General features: G+C 36.4%; 1 protein-coding gene across 1 annotated transcript in view; it reads right to left on the minus strand.

Annotated features, from left to right (window-relative positions):
- The window catches only part of INVS (inversin), an 81955-nt gene that overhangs the window by 21679 nt on the left and 40764 nt on the right, over nucleotides 1-19512 (minus strand). Inside the window, exons 5-9 of the mRNA XM_054002340.1 lie at nucleotides 14512-14692; nucleotides 10816-10925; nucleotides 6124-6295; nucleotides 2210-2365; nucleotides 517-746 (exon numbers count right to left, since the gene is read on the minus strand). Coding sequence (XP_053858315.1) covers nucleotides 517-746; nucleotides 2210-2365; nucleotides 6124-6295; nucleotides 10816-10925; nucleotides 14512-14692 — 849 coding nt within the window. The remainder of the gene's footprint in view (nucleotides 1-516; nucleotides 747-2209; nucleotides 2366-6123; nucleotides 6296-10815; nucleotides 10926-14511; nucleotides 14693-19512) is intronic.

The raw sequence follows: 19512 nt of genomic DNA on the forward strand, positions 1-19512 counted from the left end.
GAACACATAAACCAATCAGTGTTTTGATTTTTTTTTTTTTAACCTGGAAGAGATATACACATGTGGATACTTAATGTGGACAAACAATTGAAGCAATTATTGTGCAATCTCACTTGCAGTACCTTACTTTCTTACTTGCTCTCTTTCTCTCTCTATTCTGGAGAACAGACTAAAATCACATTCCCATGTCAGCTGTTAATAAGGAATTATAGAAGAAATCAGATCATTAATATGACTCCTCATATGATCACACTTCGATAAGGAAAAACCAAAAGTGATCTGGAAAAATACTAATCTTCAATTCATGCTACATATTAAAATACTACTTTTCTTTTGAGATTTTAGAAGTGAAGTCATAGGGAAAATGACATCAGGATGCATTTCCTTTTGTGACAAACAGCAGCACAGATGTTTCTATGTCCTGGAAAAGAGAATGACCTTGAAGAAAAGGAAAATGTTTTGATTTATGGTTATTCTAAAGTTAATGATATACCTCAGTGAAGAAGAACAACATACCTCTTTATCCTGAATATTTGGATCTGCATTGTTTTCCAGCAACACTACCATGCAGTTAATGTAACCTCCATAAGCAGCACACTGCAGAGGTGTTCTACCTGCATAATCCTGCACATTAGGGTTGATTTTATTTTCTATCAGGATTTGGCACACGTCAGCATTTCCTCCCAGGGCTGCCCAATGAAGGGGTGAATGCCCATCTTGGTCAACCAAATCTACTCTTGCTCCTCCTGTAAAAACAAATACATTTCTGAGCACAAAAAGAAAATACCACTGAATGCTAAGAAAAGAGTGAGTTGTGTTCAATTAGAACTAATTTCATAAACTGACAATTCAGAGAAGTATTTCAGAAAGCAATTTCAATTTTGTTACTCAAATCCTTAAACTTAAATCAAAATTAATTGGGAACGAAATAGTTTCAAAGAAGGTCAGGTATCTAACTTTTTTACAATCTTCTGACTATCCTCTAATATGCTTTAGAATATCCAGACTTATCAATTGCCTATCAAAAACCCATTTTATTTGTTTCAGGTCTATGAATTTTCATTAGAACCTTTCTTTCTTAAAAATAACTCCTAAAAATTAGATTTCAGATTATATGTCTTTTTAGATCTCTAAAGCAGACAAGATTAAATATTCCCAATGTAATAATAGTTTTTAAAATAAGCTTTTTTTCAATTCAAGCATGCTAAGACTCTCTTATGCAGATAATTAATTTCTCTATATGTTCATGCAAAATGTAAAAATTCTGTTCAAAAGTAAAACTCCACAGATACAAGAACTTGAATGAACCAGCAACAATGACTCTCTATATCATAAAATATTTAATTAAAAACAAAGATTCTGATAGCCAAGCTTCTTGCATCTACAAAAGCTAAATGGCACAGGGAGTGGGGGGAAGAGCTTAACAGGAGGTTAAAATATGCCCAGCAGATCATGGAAGGAAGAACATTTTCAGTAAGAAAGGCTGGTTGATGGAAAACTTGCAAACTTTAGCCTGGAATACGTCATCTATCCCTAAGTGGAATAATGTCTGAAGTAGGAAGGAGATGTTTCTGGGAAGCTAAAATGACAGAATTTTGCATCTAAAATGCCACTGTTCTTTCACTGTACTTCTTACCCTTCAGCAGATATTCTACAATTATCTAAAACTGTGTACTTTGTTAAATCCTATTTCTGTCTACAAACAAAATATTACTTTAAAAAAACAACTAGAAGAAAATATTAATGATGTAGGCTTTTGATATCTATCTGTATTAAAAAAAAAATAAAGACTCACATAAAAAGCCTTCAAAGAACCCTAAGAATGTTTTTTTTACAGAGGTGAAGAAAGCATAATTTGATCTTATTTACTGGGGAAAAAAACCAAACAAATAAAAAGAAAAGAAAGTACTTGCTACGGGAAGAGTTAGTTTGAGAGACTAGGATGTACTTGCAAAGGCTTGAGCAGAAATGAGCTTTGCAAAGAACAATCCCAATTTTGAAAGTTTTGTATTTAACACTTCTAGCCATTTTGCACAGCACTGATAATCCTTTAGATTCACTAGGGCTATTTCACAAGGGGAACTTACAAACAAAACCTGCTTTAGGGAAGCAATTTCCTACCCCACCTCTTGCCCAGCTGTTTATTTCCCATTCCCACAGGAAGAGCAGCAGAACTCTTGAACAGGTTTGTAAAGCCCTGAGAGCTGACCTTTAATGAGTGTTTGAATCACCTCCTTGTGACCCATCTCACAGGCTCGGAAGAGTGGGGTGTGTTTCATCACATCCAGAGCATCTACCTGGGCTTTGTGCTCCAGCAGCAGTTTCACTGTGCTGACGTGGCCAGAAAGGGCAGCAGCGTGTAATGCTGGAGAATAAAGTAGCAGGGAAAAAGAAACCATAATACCATGAGCTTTAGAGGTCCACAATTAGAACAGTCAAAATAAAAATCAATTACAACTATTTTGGTGGAAAAAGTACTTTTCAACCTCAAGAAACTGAAGAAGCGATGATGTAACAACACTTTCTTGCCATACAAGCAACAAGTGGGAAATCTATTAGCCCTGAAACATGTTTCTAACTTGCACAAATAGAAATTTTACATTTAACACCACCAAGATTGGCTTATAGTGAGGATTTGTGGAAGAATAGCAGCTTCTGATTAAGAGAACATAACATGATTTATTTCTGCCTCTGTTCTGTGGCATTTTTGAGATTGCTCATCATCAGTAAAAGAAAGCTTTCATTATTTCTTCAATGCTTTCCTGCAAATGACTTTTTTCTTTCAAGTAAGCAAAGTCTTCTCAATTAAAACTAACTTCAGAAAACTACTCAGCTGTTCCTACTCCTCCTTGGCTCCCTTTCTTGTTTCAGAATTGCTTGGAGAAAATTTTATATGAAATTATGTTGCAAGACCATCATATCTTGCACAGTATCCCCAGCTCCCTGTTTTCTTCAAGAGAAAGAAAAAGATTACAGAAAAACCAGATGCTGCTACTTCAGATACTTCAGAACTCAGGTAAAGATGTGGTGTCCTGTAACTGGAGTTGCTATTGCCTAACACAGCATCCTGCAGGCACTGTTAGCCAGAGTTGTGGATGACCAGTTCACAGCTCTTTTTGAAGTAAAGAAGAACTGCACACAACAATGAGATTTCAAACCAATGGAGAACAAATGTATTGGTGGTTTCACTTACAGTTTGACTTCAAAATGCTTTGGGTTATTTCCTATAGTCAGCAGTCAAATCAGACAATCTACATTCTCACGCTGCCTTAAATGTAGAATATATTACAGACAATAAAATCAAAATAATATAGAATAAAACCACAAAACAATGTGTTTCATAAGTGTGCATTTAATAAAATGAATTCATATTTCCCCATGAAATTTCAGAAATATTCATGCTTAGTGAGAACTGAATCTGCTCATGCAAGCAAAATGTGGAACTGTAAACACTACCTACATGTCCACATTTGTTTAATGTTAAAACAGACAGGGTCAAGATCCAGCAGAGGCATTTTACAGAAATGCACACCACAAAGACCAGCATTAGAAGGAGCAGCTTCTTGAACCATAGGCAGAATATAAAACCAGCATTTTTGTATTTGCCAGCTACTGTTTAAACCAGTACCAGTTTATGAGACAGAAACCCTGCACAACCTGTTACACAGGCCCTACTAAAATGCTCAGGTTGTTCATGTTGTCATTGACCTGAATCCACCTGGTGTACACTGCCTTAAAGCAGAGTCACAAAATAAGTGATAGTAACATTGTGACACGAGCTAAGCACTGAGGTCAGAGCCAGAGACACTCTGAGGAGTGAAAATTGAGATCATGCCTTTGAGAGGACGCTGATTTAAGTTTAAGTGCAGCAGCCTAAAAGCACAGCAGAGCTCATTGCACTCGTGAAAAGTGAGTGCCTGCACAGCAGCCACTGCAAGTGGGTGGCTATCAGTAGGAATTGGACAAGAATGAGATCCCTGCCGTGTTGTACATTTGGATGGGCCTGGTTTTCATGGTCTGACCTCACAATAAACTCTAGGTTCTGGTTTTTGTCCTGAATCCCTCATGAAACCAAAGGCAGTAAACCACTCCATCAGATGACACATGGGGTGTGTGTAACAATACAATAGAAAAAGAGCTGCTGTGTCAGCTTGGCCAGTTCTTCCCCCCTATCACTCATTCTGACGCAGGCATCTTGTTTCGCACTTTGTGCTCAATATTTTCTTGTAAGCCAAATTTTCTGTGATGGAGTCACGGTGACTGAAGAGATTCTTCAGCCAGCTGCTCACAATGGGCCCTTTGTTCAGCCGACAGACAGAGCCCTCTCCATTGTGCGCAGTGACGGCAGAGCTATAAAGCTGCCCCTGTAATGCTCCTGCAGCGCTGATCTCTGAGAGGAGGGAAATTCCTTTCCCTTGGTGTCATTCTCCTACACAATGCCCAGAGTCTCGATGTTCTAGCAGAGCTCAATGGAGAGCTTGCTCTTTTTGAGCAAATGCAAAAGGCTGCCTTAACGCAACATTACAACCGCGCTCAAGTGAGTGCACACAAAAGTCAGAAAAACACAGCCTTGAACTCTGCTCAGCAACTGTATCCCAGGCACGGAGGCATGTGCGCTATTTTCTATTAGTGCATAGCTTCCTGTCCGAACACAACACTGCTTTTCCCTCACGAAAACTTGGGAATGATTAAAGCCCTTTGGAAAGAAAAAAAAAATTAAAAAAATCAGAGAGTGATTTACTGGTGCGCTTCCTTTTATGTTTAGAGCTCGCTATAATAAAGCCCATGCTATGCACTCGCTGGCACAATGATGCAGCTCGGGCTGCTCGGCAGCACAGCTCCCCACATCCAGACTGTTCCCGAGTTCTACACAACGGCACTCTCAAGCAAATGGAAAATCCATTCATTTCCTTGGATTAAAAGCCCTACAACGAAACCGAGATTAAAAGGTGATTACATATCACCGCTAGGAAAGGTTTAAGACTGAAAGATAATAAACCCAACCACCTGAATTATTCAAGCATGAAATCCACACCTGAGTAATTTCAGAAACACAGTATGTGATTACCGATTACTGCCTGCAAAGAAAAAAACCCCTTTGTAAGGAGGTTTGCACAGTAACAACAACATTGTTGCACCTTAAGGTCCGAAACAAATACTGAGAGGTATTTGAAGGGAACTGTCATGAAGTAGCAAGTGTAGGTGACACTGATAAAAGATTAAATAAAATGAAAATTGTAGAATATTTCGTTTGTAATGTCATCAAACATGAAAACTGAGATTTTATTTGTTGCACTATTTCTTACACTCAAAAATTTCAAACTATCACAACTTGGAAAGACTGATGTATTTAGTGTGTGTTACATTTTAAGAAAAACAAGAATTTAGATATTTAAACAGAATTTTATGTTAACTGTAAATTGCTTTTTGTTAAGATCCAGCATATTATCAAAGGAAACTTTAATTTTTTTAAAAGGAGATAAATTAATAGTTACTACAGGAAATTCTGTATTTCATTACTTGCACACTTGAATGCTGAAACACTGTGTTGCCTACTTATATTTTGTTTCAGGCAGATAACAGGATGATAAATTTGGAGGATATCAAGTTTGATCTCTTGTTTGGACATCAGAAATGCAATAGCTCTAATCTTTATTTCACTATCTCTAAAAATAACTATGGAATGATTTTCATGATAATTTAGTTACTTCAGTGGTTAGTTTGCTCCATATTGTTTCAAAGTATTTGTGTACTGTCAAATACATTTTTGAACAAGCTTTTTCAGGAAGAACTTTTTATGCAACTATGTTTCATGTTATTCTTCAAATTACAGAACAGCTCTTCCTTTCACAGGACTACAGAACTAACTAAACAGCATTGCAGTACATTTCTTCTTTCTACATTTCAAATGAACTGTTCCAATCTGTGCAGAAAAGGTTTGTTTATTTCCCACAATAAGGCAAAGAACTGACTGACACATATAATTACAATAATGCAGAAATGTTTTCAGGATTGAAGTACACATTCAGAAAAATATTAATATAGATTCTATCAATGTTTCCTCTTGGTGGAAATCACACAGATTGGAAACATACAGTGGCTCTTTACTGTAAAGCATCTTACCTGTGCCAGCGTATTTGTCTGTCATATTGATATCAATATCCAATTTTAAAGTCAGCATAGTCCTAATGACATCATCACTGCCTTTGCCAGCTGCCCACATGAAGGACGTTCTTCCCTCAAGATCTGAGTCATCTTTTACAGAAGGATGTTTCAAAAATACTTCAACTGTTTCCTGAAAAGACATACTGTTGAAATTAACATTAAAAGGAATCTGCAACAACAAGAAACCATTGTCTCATGTAGCTGTTTATGAAGCAAATCAAAGCTTCATTTTTCATTTTAAGTTTATAAAGAGTAACTGCTCAACAGAATCACTGTATCTCCTGCTATGCCTTTTCCCTCACCAATGATCATAGAGCATCCTTAACTATGAGTTTAACACTGCCATTTAACACTTTTTTCTTTTCAGTGTCAAATATGATGTGTTCGTAACAAGGAAGCAGAAGACACCATAGTCTCTGTGAAGAAAGCAATGGGAAAAATATCGTGGGTTTATCCAAACCTGACTGTAATACTGTGATGAAAAAATGACAGAATCCTTTAGGCTGGAAAAGACCTTTGAGATCGAGTCCAACTATGACCCAACACCATGATATCAACTAGACCATGGCACTAAGTGCCATACCCAATCTTTCCTTAAAAACCTACAGAGACAGTGACTCCACCACTGCCCTGGGCAGCCCATTACAACATTCCATCAGCCTTTCTCTGAAGAAGCTCCTTCTGATGCCCAATCTAAACCTACCCTGAAAACAATGTTCTTTCAAAATATTTTCCCAGTATATTTTTTTCTCTCCAATTATAAATACAACTGCACATGCAAATATTTTACTTAGCCTAGCTTTAATATTTTGACTGTTAAAAAAAAAAGGGGGGTCAACATAGACACATTTCCTAATGTTTAATAACATCATCAGGTTACTAATTACTGAAATACTATATTTCAGAAAATATTAAGGAAATCTTTACACCTGAGTCCAGTCTTTCCACTGTAACTGTTAAACTAAAATCTCAAATCAAGGCAAAAAATAATTATTTCTTTAAATGCTGTGTTTGTATTAAGCTATCAGCAAACAAGTCCACTTGTTTAACCTGCTGCTAGATTCTTAAAGAGTCACCCAGGAAAGGAAGGGAGAGAAAATCACAACTATTAGAAAAAGAATAAAAAGGAAGATTTTCTCTTTTCTATCTAATGCCTTAAAAGGCCATGTATGTAACAGCTGGGAAATATCTGATATGAGTCACTGGTAGGCCAGCCAATAAAAACCTGAAAAAAACCCCAGGTTTCATTATTTTACTTTATATTTCTATTTTATTATTAATACTATCTTAGCCTTTCCTCTGTGTGACCCCACAATAGCTCTATCACTGCTCTTGACAGAACAAGAATCTCCTGGCTATAATGAACTTAAATTCTTTTAACCATGAAGGTGTTTGAATGCCTAAGTACCACTGATCAGTTTGGATTTGTTTTTTAACTACTACTTACTATTTCATCCCTCTAAACAAATAGGAAATGTCTCATTTATCTTATGCTACTGATCTAGGATCTTTACAGCTTTGTGGATTTAGGTCTGAACTAACAGTTTATTGTGAAAAGGTCCAGCCAGAAGCAAGGAGAGATGGAAGCATAAAGCTTTCCACACAAACCCAGCATGAGTTTATCTCTCTGTGTACTCACACTGACCACCATTACACCTCAGACACAAACAGCCTCTCATTAGGCCAGAAACTCAGCACCCTCCCAGGGCTCAGCCCTGCTGGAAATCCTGCAGAGTGAAAAGCACTGCAAAGGCTGCACTTCTTCAGTTCTGAGGCACACATTCTAAAAAAATGCAAATATTTTATTTTTCTGTTAAGTTTTGGCAAAACAATGCTTCTTTCAATGACTCTTTCTTTCCTACAGCTTTTAATTGGAAAAAGTAGAAGAAAATCCCACAGTACTATAAGCATTATTTTTCAAAATGAAGTTACCACAACTTGAAAACAAAACAAAATTAAATTACACCAGGATAACTAACAAATCAGGAAATAGAAATATCAATCAATTTAATTCCACATGTATTTTGCTATGAAAGATCACATGTATTCTAATACTACTAAAAAAAGTGGAAGAAACAAAAAAAAATACCCCAAAAATAATAATAATTAAAAAAAAAACAACAACAAAAAAAAACCAAAGCTGAAAAATAACAGTAAAGGAAAGAGCTAAACATGAAATATTTAATTCTGTGCTACCATGAAACTGAAAAATACTATATATTATTTTTGAATATTTAAAAATAAGGCAGGGGTATCCATATTTCATTTACTAGATCAATCTATAAATACATGAAAGGAAAGCACATTGTTTTGAACACCTCTAGAAAAATCCAGAAAAAAGAAATGTAGTCCTGCATACTAAAATCAGTATGAAGGGAGCATCTTAGCTCAGTTGGTTAGAGTATGGTGTTAATAATACCTGGGTTCAATCCCTGTTTGGGCCATTTGCTTTAGAGCTGGACTTGATCCTTGTGGGTCCCTTCCCACTCAGAATATTCTGTGATCTGGAAATAAAGATCCTCTGATCTTCCTTCACACATGAAGTTCAAAAATTTAAACAGCAGTGTTTCTTGGGACCTCCTTGGGATACCCAAGACATCTAAATTTGGGTGGTTATATTGGCTAATGTCATTTCTTCTAGAACTTTTCCTGCCTATAGTAAGTGGGGATAAGTTAGTCTTAGGGAACAAATTCTTCACATACATTAAGTGCTGGCTGATCCTCTTCAATCTTTAAAAAACCCAAAAATGTCATATTATAGTAAGTAACCCACAGAGAAACAGAACAAAGAACAAGATAGCAAGGTAAATAAAACTGAAAGCCATGCAAATATTTACCATAAATACAAAAGAACAAATTTTTTCTTGTTAGAGACTAAGAAACATCACATTTTAACTGAGAAAAACCACACCTAACCAAAGTTGGGCAGAATAGAACAACAATGTGGCTCTCAAACCATGAGTATAGAGGTGCTACTGCCAGGACAAACATGGATGTATCTCCACTCAGTTGTTTGACCATGTGTATGGAGTGCAGTGGTGGGAATTACTCAGTGATATTGTATCTAAAGGAGGCTTGCAGATCTGAATGAAATTCTCCTGTGTGATTTTTCATGCAAGATGGGAAACAGTACATTCATTGTAAGTACGGAAAATTACAAAAGAATGTCTGATTCCACCATGTATTTTACTTCCCCTTAAAACACGGATGATATCACAGTTTGGCTGGCTGATGGGATCAAAAGGCAGCAACATAATGAAGATGTTTCATTCAACTGAATCAAGACCAAGGAAAGAAAAATCTTTTTAGGAATACATCAATATAGAAAAGGAAAAAAACAAGATAAAAGAATGTGGAGATAATCACCAGATGGTAAATACATTTTTTTCTTTTCTATGAGTCTAACTCAAACAAGAAAGAAAGGCTTTTACAACACAGAAATTTTAAATGTATGAGTTAGGCCCAAATTGTACACAGCCCTAAACTGACAAAAGTCAGCATCAACAAAAAACTCTTTAAAGTGAAGTTTACATAGAGAGATATGCTTCAATAAAAGTCTGAATTTAAAAAATATCTGGATGGTCTTAGTAAGACCACCTCCAAGAAAACCCCACCAAAGCCCCAAAACACATTCTCACTAGGGAGCAAAGATATTGGTCTATTCCCTCTTTCAATACTACTTCTAGATTTGTTAACTTGAATTGTTCTCAAGGGTTTTTAAATTCTCCTTTTTTATTTGCCTTGTTAACATGTAGGTATGCAAGAAAGACCCAAATTACTATCCTTGCTAAGAAAATGTTGCAATGTGGACTACATAACTATTACAATAATTAGGCACTAAATAAACCTTTCTGTAAAGGGAGGGTATGAAAACTGTGAGAGGTAAAGGAGCTTAAGAAAAGCTTTTTTAATTTCCAGTGCTTGAGAACTACTTATGCAACATCTGTGACTGACAATCATTGAAGTGTTGAGTTTTATGCTTGGCTCTACTGTATCTTGGATCTTACTCCGGAAAAAAAAAAATTACCTATTATACCAAAGTATAAGAATTAAGCTGTCTGAGAAACCAACGTTCTTTGTTGTCTGAGTTTAAAAAATATTTCTAAAAATTTTAAAAATATAGTGATCCTGAAGAATTATGACAAAAGGCACTCAACTCTTCAGCCGTGCTTCATGAAACAACAGTTCATTCATAATGCCCAATATTCATAAATTAATTACTTTCTTGAATGCAAAGACTGGTTTGACTGGTCCTGCAGCAGCTGTGCAAATACTCCTACAGGTCATCTTACCCTAGATACCTTCTAACTGCTTAGACTTCATTATAATGAGCCCTAAAACCTGAAAGCACTGTGAAATAGTAGGTGTCATTCTGCTTTCTGTTGAAGTAACTGAATGGCTATTGTGTTTTGTGATGCAAACATATAGCTCAAAGGGCCTTTTTGGTACAGAAAGTTAGTTTTTGTACATCTATCTTTTAATAGTTTGAAATTAACCACGTTTGTATCAGATTACATAGGAGAACTCTGAATTGACTCATGCCAACAACACTGTGTTTATATGATTTCAAAAACAACTCAAACACTCTGCTAAACTATAAAGATTTCAGTAAAATATGTTTACTTCACATTTAGGGTATGTTCTACTTACAGCAAAGTTGCTCTGTGCTGCATAATGTAGGGGTGTTGCACCTTGACTATCAGATGGGATAGTTCCAAACTTATTTCTTTCTAGTAAGAGATGGACAATCTGTGCATGACCTGAGAAAAAAAAATAATATAATAAAAACAAATTTGTATCAAATCCTAAAGTCAATAAAAAGCTTAGTTAAAAAAAAGTTTAAAAATCCTGCTGACAAACAAAAAACCTAAACTCCAACAAAACAGAAGAAAATGAACATACTTTCATAAATAGTCACATATTTGCATTGTAGCCATTATAGTTTAAATGTAAGAGAGAAACATAAGACTTGATATTTGAACTAATAAGTGTGGCATGTACTTTCTTTCCAATAATGCTCCAGTGCCATACTCTGTATTGCCATTTTTAGGGGGCATCTATAAATCAGAATGACTGATAAATACAACATTTCTTTTAACAAAAATCTAGAGCTTTTCCCTAAATAAAGAAACCAGCAATAACTGGCCAGACAGCTATGCTATTAACTTTGTAATGAATTGGTTGGATATTTCCAGAAAAAGCTTATAACTCAATTGAGATGCTGCATTTGAGTGACAGGTCAGTCAGAAAGAGTAAAGTGAGCATAGGCTGATGATGATGAGCATTTGTCCATCTGCATTAAAAGACATGCTAAACCAATGTTGACAATTTCATTTCACATCATACTGTTTTACAGAAATCAAGTGTAAATTCTTCACTTAGGTTTTATTTAACCAAAATTTAATCTGAGAATGAATAGCAAAATCAGAGACTAGTCTACTACCAGCTGCTATAAAAAAGCTCACACACAACTCCTTCCATAAAAACATATTTTAAAAGTTTGAGATTAAAATCACAACACTTTTGGAGGATGGGTAAAGTTTATATTCACTTCACAGACAGGAAAACAAAGACAAATACAGTATATTGCCACTGAAGTCAACCAATCCTTTCATATACTTGTGTCTGTTGGCATATGCAGCTCACAGAGTATCTTAAAGATTTGGTATTTCAAGCAAGACTATAAAACCACTCTGATTTTACAGGTGAAAACCTCCAGTACCTCATATGTCAGAAAAGCAATCAATTTTGCAGCTTGTTACTTTTGCACAGTTGTCTTGAATCACTTTAAAATAAATAAAAAGGTAGGTAAACCTTCCTGCTAGGAGTAGATTATTTTAAATGAAAACACCAACAGTTACAGAATGAAGCTGTGATACAGTTGTGGTCTGTAGCTCTTAAAAACCTAAGACATGGAGAACTAGACAAGCCCTCTTTTGTGAAATGGCAATTTGAGACTTTATATGTACCGAAGTATCAGAAATGAGAGAAAATGGTAACTTGGGTCAAAAAGGATGAAGAGTTATGTGTGCATTTTTTCTTTCTAGGGCCCTTAGGGTGTACAGGAATATTCCTCTTTCTTTTTAGCCATTAAGAGAACCCTGGATACAGAATGTCACATTATTCTGTCCCTTCCTACAAGAAAAAAAAAAAACAAAAACAAAACCAAAAAGAAGAGATATAATGTTGCTATGCTATTCCCACCTGAAGAGTATAGGAATTAAATTGAGGTTCACTGGAAGAAGTTGCTTTGGAGTGGAATCCTAGCAGAAAAACCATAGGAGTCCTGAGCCTGAAAAAAAAGATTCCTGAACTTTCAGGACAGACAACAAGCTAAAGGGAACCTAACTTCATAATCAGGACAGGAGGTCTAGCTAAATTATTTATAAGAAAAAGGCTTGAGGGAGTTGAAAAAAAAAAATTGCATTGAGTGCAACAGTAAAGAAATAGGTGCAAAGGTGGATCTTGTTTGGTCATTAATCTAGACATTAAAACTCATTTCTTGAGGTCAAGAATTGTCATTTCTGTTGTACTTAGAAGAGATGTAACTTGGGTGAGACTTTTATCTACACAAAAACAAAAGGTAAGAAGAGCAACAATTCCCTTAAGATGCAGTCACATGCCATCCATCACATCTAAGAAAAGTTGTGGCAGCATCCCTGCACTGCTTTAAATCGCCTGTTGTTAACCTATATAGTAATATCATACTCTCTTTAACACCTACATAGAACATTACCTTCAACTTAAAACCATAACCCTGAAAATTAATAATGATTTATTAACCAGAAATTCCCAAAGAGCATATGCCACCTAGAGACCTCATCAGGTTCACAATGTAGTCCGAAGGTCTTGGCACATCTTCCCCCTTTATTATACATTGATTAGACAATCCATTTTTACAACAGACAAAACTTCTCTCTTAAATTTCAAAACAGAATAAATTTTGCTTCTTGGACAGAACCGAGTGATAATGACTATTTCTTTGGAAAACTGATCCTATGGCACTTAAAATGCTTCACAATTTTTCTGCTAAAATTCAATATCTCTACATATATACAAACTTGAGAACCCCCTTCCCTCTTTTTTGTTTTTAATAAACACAATCAAACTACATGTATATTGCCACTGGAGTTGCTGTAATTCACTCCAGTGAACATCTGATTCTTATATTGGCATTCTTTGTCTGCAATGTCCCAAAGGATCATTGGGATGAAGCCAGTTAAAAGGGGAGAGAGACTGTTTGAAGATTCTTTTATCCAGTGGTTATTTTTTTCCTCCTGAATGGAAATAGGAGGCAAATTTTCTAAATCATATTATTTTTGTGTCTGTCATTTTACGGGTTGTGTTTCCCTGCACTTAGACTATTTACATTTAATCATATTTTAACTTGTTTTGCAAGGATCTAGTTTTTGTAAATACAAATCAAAATTCACATATGCAAGGTTACAATTTACAGAGCATCTGAGTCTCAGAGTAACAATCTAAACAGAGAAAAACTCTATACAAATAAAACTCATTGTCAGATCTGATTAGATTGTCATAGCGTGTCTGATGAAGAGCTCATACTAGAAGTGTGAACTCTGCCATTTTTTTTTTGTTTACTTGTGCTGGCATTATCAGAGTATCTGCATTTTCTTTGTGGGAATCTTCTTAAGGCCCTTATTTAGTTTGTGAGGGGTATTTTAATAAAAACTAGATGATATAACCATAAATCCATTTAACCAGACAGACACAAACTGCAGTACCTCACAACAGGCTGAAAGTGAGCATGTGACTCATGATGCCACCATCAACCACTCTGCATTGTGGAGCAGCTCAGCTCCCTCAGGCACCCTGCAAACCTCCATGTGGTTTTGCATGGTCCATGGTCCATCTTACATATGGACCAAACAGGGTACTAGCTTAAATCTGTATATGAAATATTAGTCACGTTATCTTTTCAGATAAGAAATAAACTCTGATATTTTCTTCATGCACTCCCATAGATTGTGTTGCTCTCATGCTGGGCTGTGCATACCCCACTTCAGACACCACTGTTCCAGAGTATCTGGGTTTTTTAACCTATGATCAAAGCTGCATATGCAAGAACAATCTCATTATGCCCTAACTGTTCTTAAATCATCAGCATATATAACCTGTTGAAGTAATGCACTGTACAGTGCTCTGGAGAATCTGAAGCTAAAATAAGCAGTCTACACACAAACTTCTAATCCTGGTTGAGCAGAAACTCTTATTGGTCTAAAAGATTAGTTATACTGCCAGGCTGGAATTAAATAAAAATCAGAGACAAAGATTAAACAGTACAGTTAATTAATGACTAAGTGACTTCAGCAGTGTCAAGTTTACCAAGTAAGGCTGCCCAGTGGAGGGGAGTTCGAAACAAGTTGTCATAAGATGTCACATTGCAGCCTTCGTAGGAGGTCAGGACATCCACAACTGCTACATTCCCATCTGCAACTGCAAAATGAAGAGGAGTTCGTCCTTCATAGTCTTGCCAGTTCAGAAGAGATTCTGTAGGTGCAGCTTCCTTTAAAAAAAAAAAAAAAAAAAAGAAACAACAAAATTTTAAGAATATTTAAATTGAAGAGAAAACCTATACAATCTTTACAGATGCTTTTTCAGAGAGATACACTGTCCTTGTTCAGTAGAATGTAGCTCTACAACCAAATGCTTTTGTTACAGTATAGGTTACTTTCAAGTATTTCTTATGGAATGCTTTTTATACTTAATTACTGTACAAGACCAGATTTCTGGTACATACCCCATAGTTTTACCAGTCTGCTGTGCACTTGGTTCCTTAAGCAGATCTTTAAAAGATTAACTCTGGCTGTTATGAAAGTAACTAGAAATTCTTACACGATTTACAAGTTGAAAATGACATATATATCTTCAGATCTTCTCCAACCACACTTCCCTTTTTGCACAAGTTAATTCTATGACTTTCATTATAATATTCTTCTAGCATTTTATACCCCTAAAGCATCTCCAAAGGAGATGTCTACATCTTTAGCTGCCAGGATAGAAGTGAGAGAGCATTTCTAATAATGCATCTGCTTCTAATGGGCTTAATTTTGAATTTAAAAAGTCTTTTAAAGTTTCATGATTAGTCACTTGATCATGTAACACAGGCATTAATAGATATAACTTGACTTTTCATCACCTTTTCTTAAAAAATATGCTAAATTACTTTCACATAAGGTCCCTAGCTATATAGTTTTGTATTGTGATAATTTCATCTCTCAAATGTTTTTCTATACAGATTTCTGTTTGTGACTTTCTTTTTCAGGCAAAAGAGCAGAGCAGGTACAAATGAACATCATCTTAGCATCTGAGAGATCTTCAAATGGCAAATATCATAAAGGCCCATGAAACACAAACTTTAAACATCACTTTTCTGAAAAAAAAGAGGTATTACCAAAAAAAGTGGTAAACAATAATACAGTAGAAACTCGGGATGCAGGACACTAAACATCTAGAGTAGAAGCAGACTGTCAAAACAAGAGTTTAAGTAAACCAGAGTGAGTGAGTCTGTTTTTCTATCTCCAAGAATTCAGAAAAATTCTGTAAAATCATGGGAACCCTGTGCAGAATTAAAAGGGAATGTAATCCTGAGATTTTTAACTTTCAACACTAGAGGGGATTTTAAACCATGATAAGTGAGAAAAGCAATCCTCCTGAAAACAGAGTCACACTATGTTTCACAATACATTTATGAAAGAGAAGCAAGGGATTATGTTAAGTGCAGCTTGTTAACTGTTAAAGCAAGTTCCTGACCCCCTTCTCACTAAACTAACTGCAATATTTCCTTTTGACTCCACCAGGTACACAAATTGGCTGTAGAATCACTTGCATTTGCATTATTTGATGTGCAGTCACTATTACACAGAAAACAAATACCTAACACTGAGAACAATAAATCAAGAAGAAGAAAGGAAATTCCAGAATTATGGTTTTCTATGCAAATATTGATTGACCAAAGTTGTACAATCTATATTTTCTACATAATGAATAAATAAACCCTCAAAACCCCCCAAACATTTAGAGTAATATTTTACTATATTTTCTAAGTGCAATCTGGCTAAATGAATACAGCAGTAGTAACTTCAACTCTGCAGTGCCCTGAATCTTTGTTTCTTACTGTTTACTTTCTTACAGTGCCAAGATAAACATCCTAATATTTGGTTAATGTAAGTTTTCTAGATCTAAGGAGCTACATACTTTGCACACTGCATGTAAATGACAGAATCACAGAATGGTTGGCGCTGGAAAGGATCTCTGGAGGTCATCTAATCCAACCCCCTACTACAGCAGGTTCAACCACAGCAGGTTGCACAGAATTAAGTCCAGGTGGGTTTCAAATATCTCCTGAGAAGAAGACTCCACAATCTCTCTAGGCAGCTTCTTCCAATGCTCAGTCACCTTTCATCTCAGTAAAGATGCTTTCCTTCATATTCAAATGGGAACTCCATATTTCAGTTTGTACCCATTGCCCCTTATCCTGTTGCTGAGCACCACTGAAAAGTGTCTGGCTCCATCCTCTTGACATCCACACTTAAAGTATTTCTCATTGATAAGATCCCCTCTCAGTTTTCTCCAGGCTGATTCCAGCTCTCTCAGCCTTTCCTGATAAAGGAGATGCTCCGGACCCGTCCTCATCTTCATAGCATTTAGCTGGACCCTCCCCACTAACTCCTGAGCTTTCTTGAACTGGGGAGCCCAGACCTGGACACAGCATTTCAGATGTGGCCTCACTAGGGTTGATCCTCTAGGGAAGATCACCTCCCCTCAACCTGTTGAGAATGCTCTTCCTAATGCACCCCAGGGTACCAATGGGCTTCTTGGCCCCCAGGGTACACTGCTGCCTCAGGGACAGCCTGTTGTGCCTCAGGAGCCCCAGGTCCTTCTACTGGTGCACAGCGTGATTCCTCCCGCCGTGCAGGATGCTCTATTTGCCCCTGTTGAGCTCAGATGAGACTCCTCTCTGCCCAACTCTCTGGCCAGCCCAGGTCCCACTGACTGGCAGCCCACCAGGATGGTGTATCAGCCACTCCTCCCAGTTTTATATCATCAGCAAACCTGCTGAGGATACTTTCCCTTCATCCACGTTATTAACAAATAAATGGAAAAAGACTAGCCCCAGTACTGACCTCTGGGGAACACTTGTAGATACAGGCCCGTAACCAGACTCTGTGCCACTGATCACAGCCCTCTGAGCTCTGACATTCAGCCAGTCCTCAACACACCCACTGCCCACTCAGAGAACCCACCCTCCTTGAGCTCACCTATGACAAGGTTATGGGAGACAGTGTTAAAAGCCCTGCTGAAGTCAAGGTAGACAACACCCACTGATCTTCCCTCATCTACCCTGCCAGTCCTGCCATCACAGAAGACTCTCTTACTGGTCAAGCACGATTTCCCCTCGGTGAATCTGTGTTGACTACTAATAACCTTATTTTCCTTCACATGCTTAGAGATGACATCCAGGAGGAGCTGTTTCATCACCTTTACCGGGATTGAGGTGATATTCACAGTTTCCTGGGCTGTCCTTCTGGTCCCTTTCTCAAGACACTGGAGTAACACTGGCTTTCCTCCAGTCCTCAGGCACCTTTCCTGTTCTGCATGACTTTTCAAAGATGATGGGCAGTAACTGAGCAATAATATCTGCCAATGCTAATAAAATGCTAATTAAGTTGCCCATCTCAGAAAAAAAACTGTTATCAATTTTAGATTAGGTATCAGTGCTGTCAGCCATGTTTTGTTAGAGTCAAAAATTAACATACTTAAAACACACTGGAGTTCACTAATATATGTAGTCACCAGTACAATAACAAATAATCTATTAAAAACATAAAAAAATGATAAATATGACTCTCAGCTAAAAATGCAATCAAACTAAACATTGTTACATGCACAAACCACAATAATCAAAGCATGTGTAACACTTCTTTTGATAAGCATTCAAAAGCATTTACCTGAACCGCTACAGTGAAAACTTGTATGTTGTTCCCTAACTTCAATAATTCTCGAGAGAAATATGTTTACTTTTTGTCTACTCATAGAGCTCAGCAGGGGGAGCATAGAGCCTACTGCAAAAATTCATTTTATGAGAATCACTTTTAAGACTGGCTAAACATGAATTATGATAGGCACAGAAGTTATTACTGAAATTCTAAGTCCACCAGAGGAAAATGTGTTTGAATAAAATGGACAAACAATAAAACAAATACTTCTTCACTTATAATTTGCTGATGTAATCCTGATAGCCAATTTTCAAGCCTCCCAGAAGCACAACAACATCCTAAATAAATTAATCCTAAAACTCCTGGCTTAAAGTCATTGATGTTGCCAAGAAATACCCCCATACTCAAAAGTGCTATTTTGTTATGGTACAGATTCTCCAATGACAAAGCCACTATTTATACTCTAGTCTAAAAGTATTCATGTGTTTTGAATTTTTTGGCCACCTAAATTAAAATTTTCTAGGTCTGTTTCTGCCTACATTCACGAATATAATTTCTTTAGATTTTAAGTGGGTTTGGTTAGCTATAATTAAACTGTCATACTGTATTAATATTTTAAGCACAATACAGAGAAAAAACAGAAGCTAAGCATTTTTCTGTGGCAATTAGAACAATGGAATTGTAGGCAATAATGGAAAGTGTGGTATAAACAAATGTCATGTCTCTTACCATGAAGAATAAATAAAGAGAAGAGATACAAAATAGACAGAGAGTTCTAAGCAGTTGCTTCCATCATAATAATGGAACCTTATTCTATTATTTTCTCCTTAAATCTTCCCAACGTTTTTCACGTAACTAAGCACAATCTGGAAAGGTGGAAAAGGAAGTTGACCAGGAGAGGATCTCCAGATTAGAGTTTCTCTCTACTTCACATATTTACTTTCTACATATGTCGAGTTCCATTTTGGCAGTATTTCATGGATTTCCATATCAGATATAACCAATTTGTGCCTGTCACCCCTGCACACCCAACCTACTTTCTCAGCATTCAGCTGAGCTCTTCTCATAATTAATTATTTTGACAATACCAATGGACTATGTACTATACAAATATCAAAAAGAAATATGACCCTTAATTTTAAGAATTTATAAACAGGAGGCAATATCTGGCCACACCCAAAGGGCAAAGTACAGAAAAACAAGACAATATTTTTCAGTACCATAGACTGTGGTCTCGATAAAACCAGTAGCTTAACTTCTGTCAGGTTTTCCTAAAGCAGCACTGGAGAATTCCAAGTAGGATACTAGAGAAAAAAATAGTTTTCTGGGGAATTCTTCCACAGTGTTAAAGATAACAAGAGAGAAACAACAGCAGTGTTGTTTTTCA

Source organism: Vidua macroura, chromosome 1 (assembly GCF_024509145.1).
Source record: "Vidua macroura isolate BioBank_ID:100142 chromosome 1, ASM2450914v1, whole genome shotgun sequence".
NCBI lineage: Eukaryota > Metazoa > Chordata > Aves > Passeriformes > Viduidae > Vidua > Vidua macroura.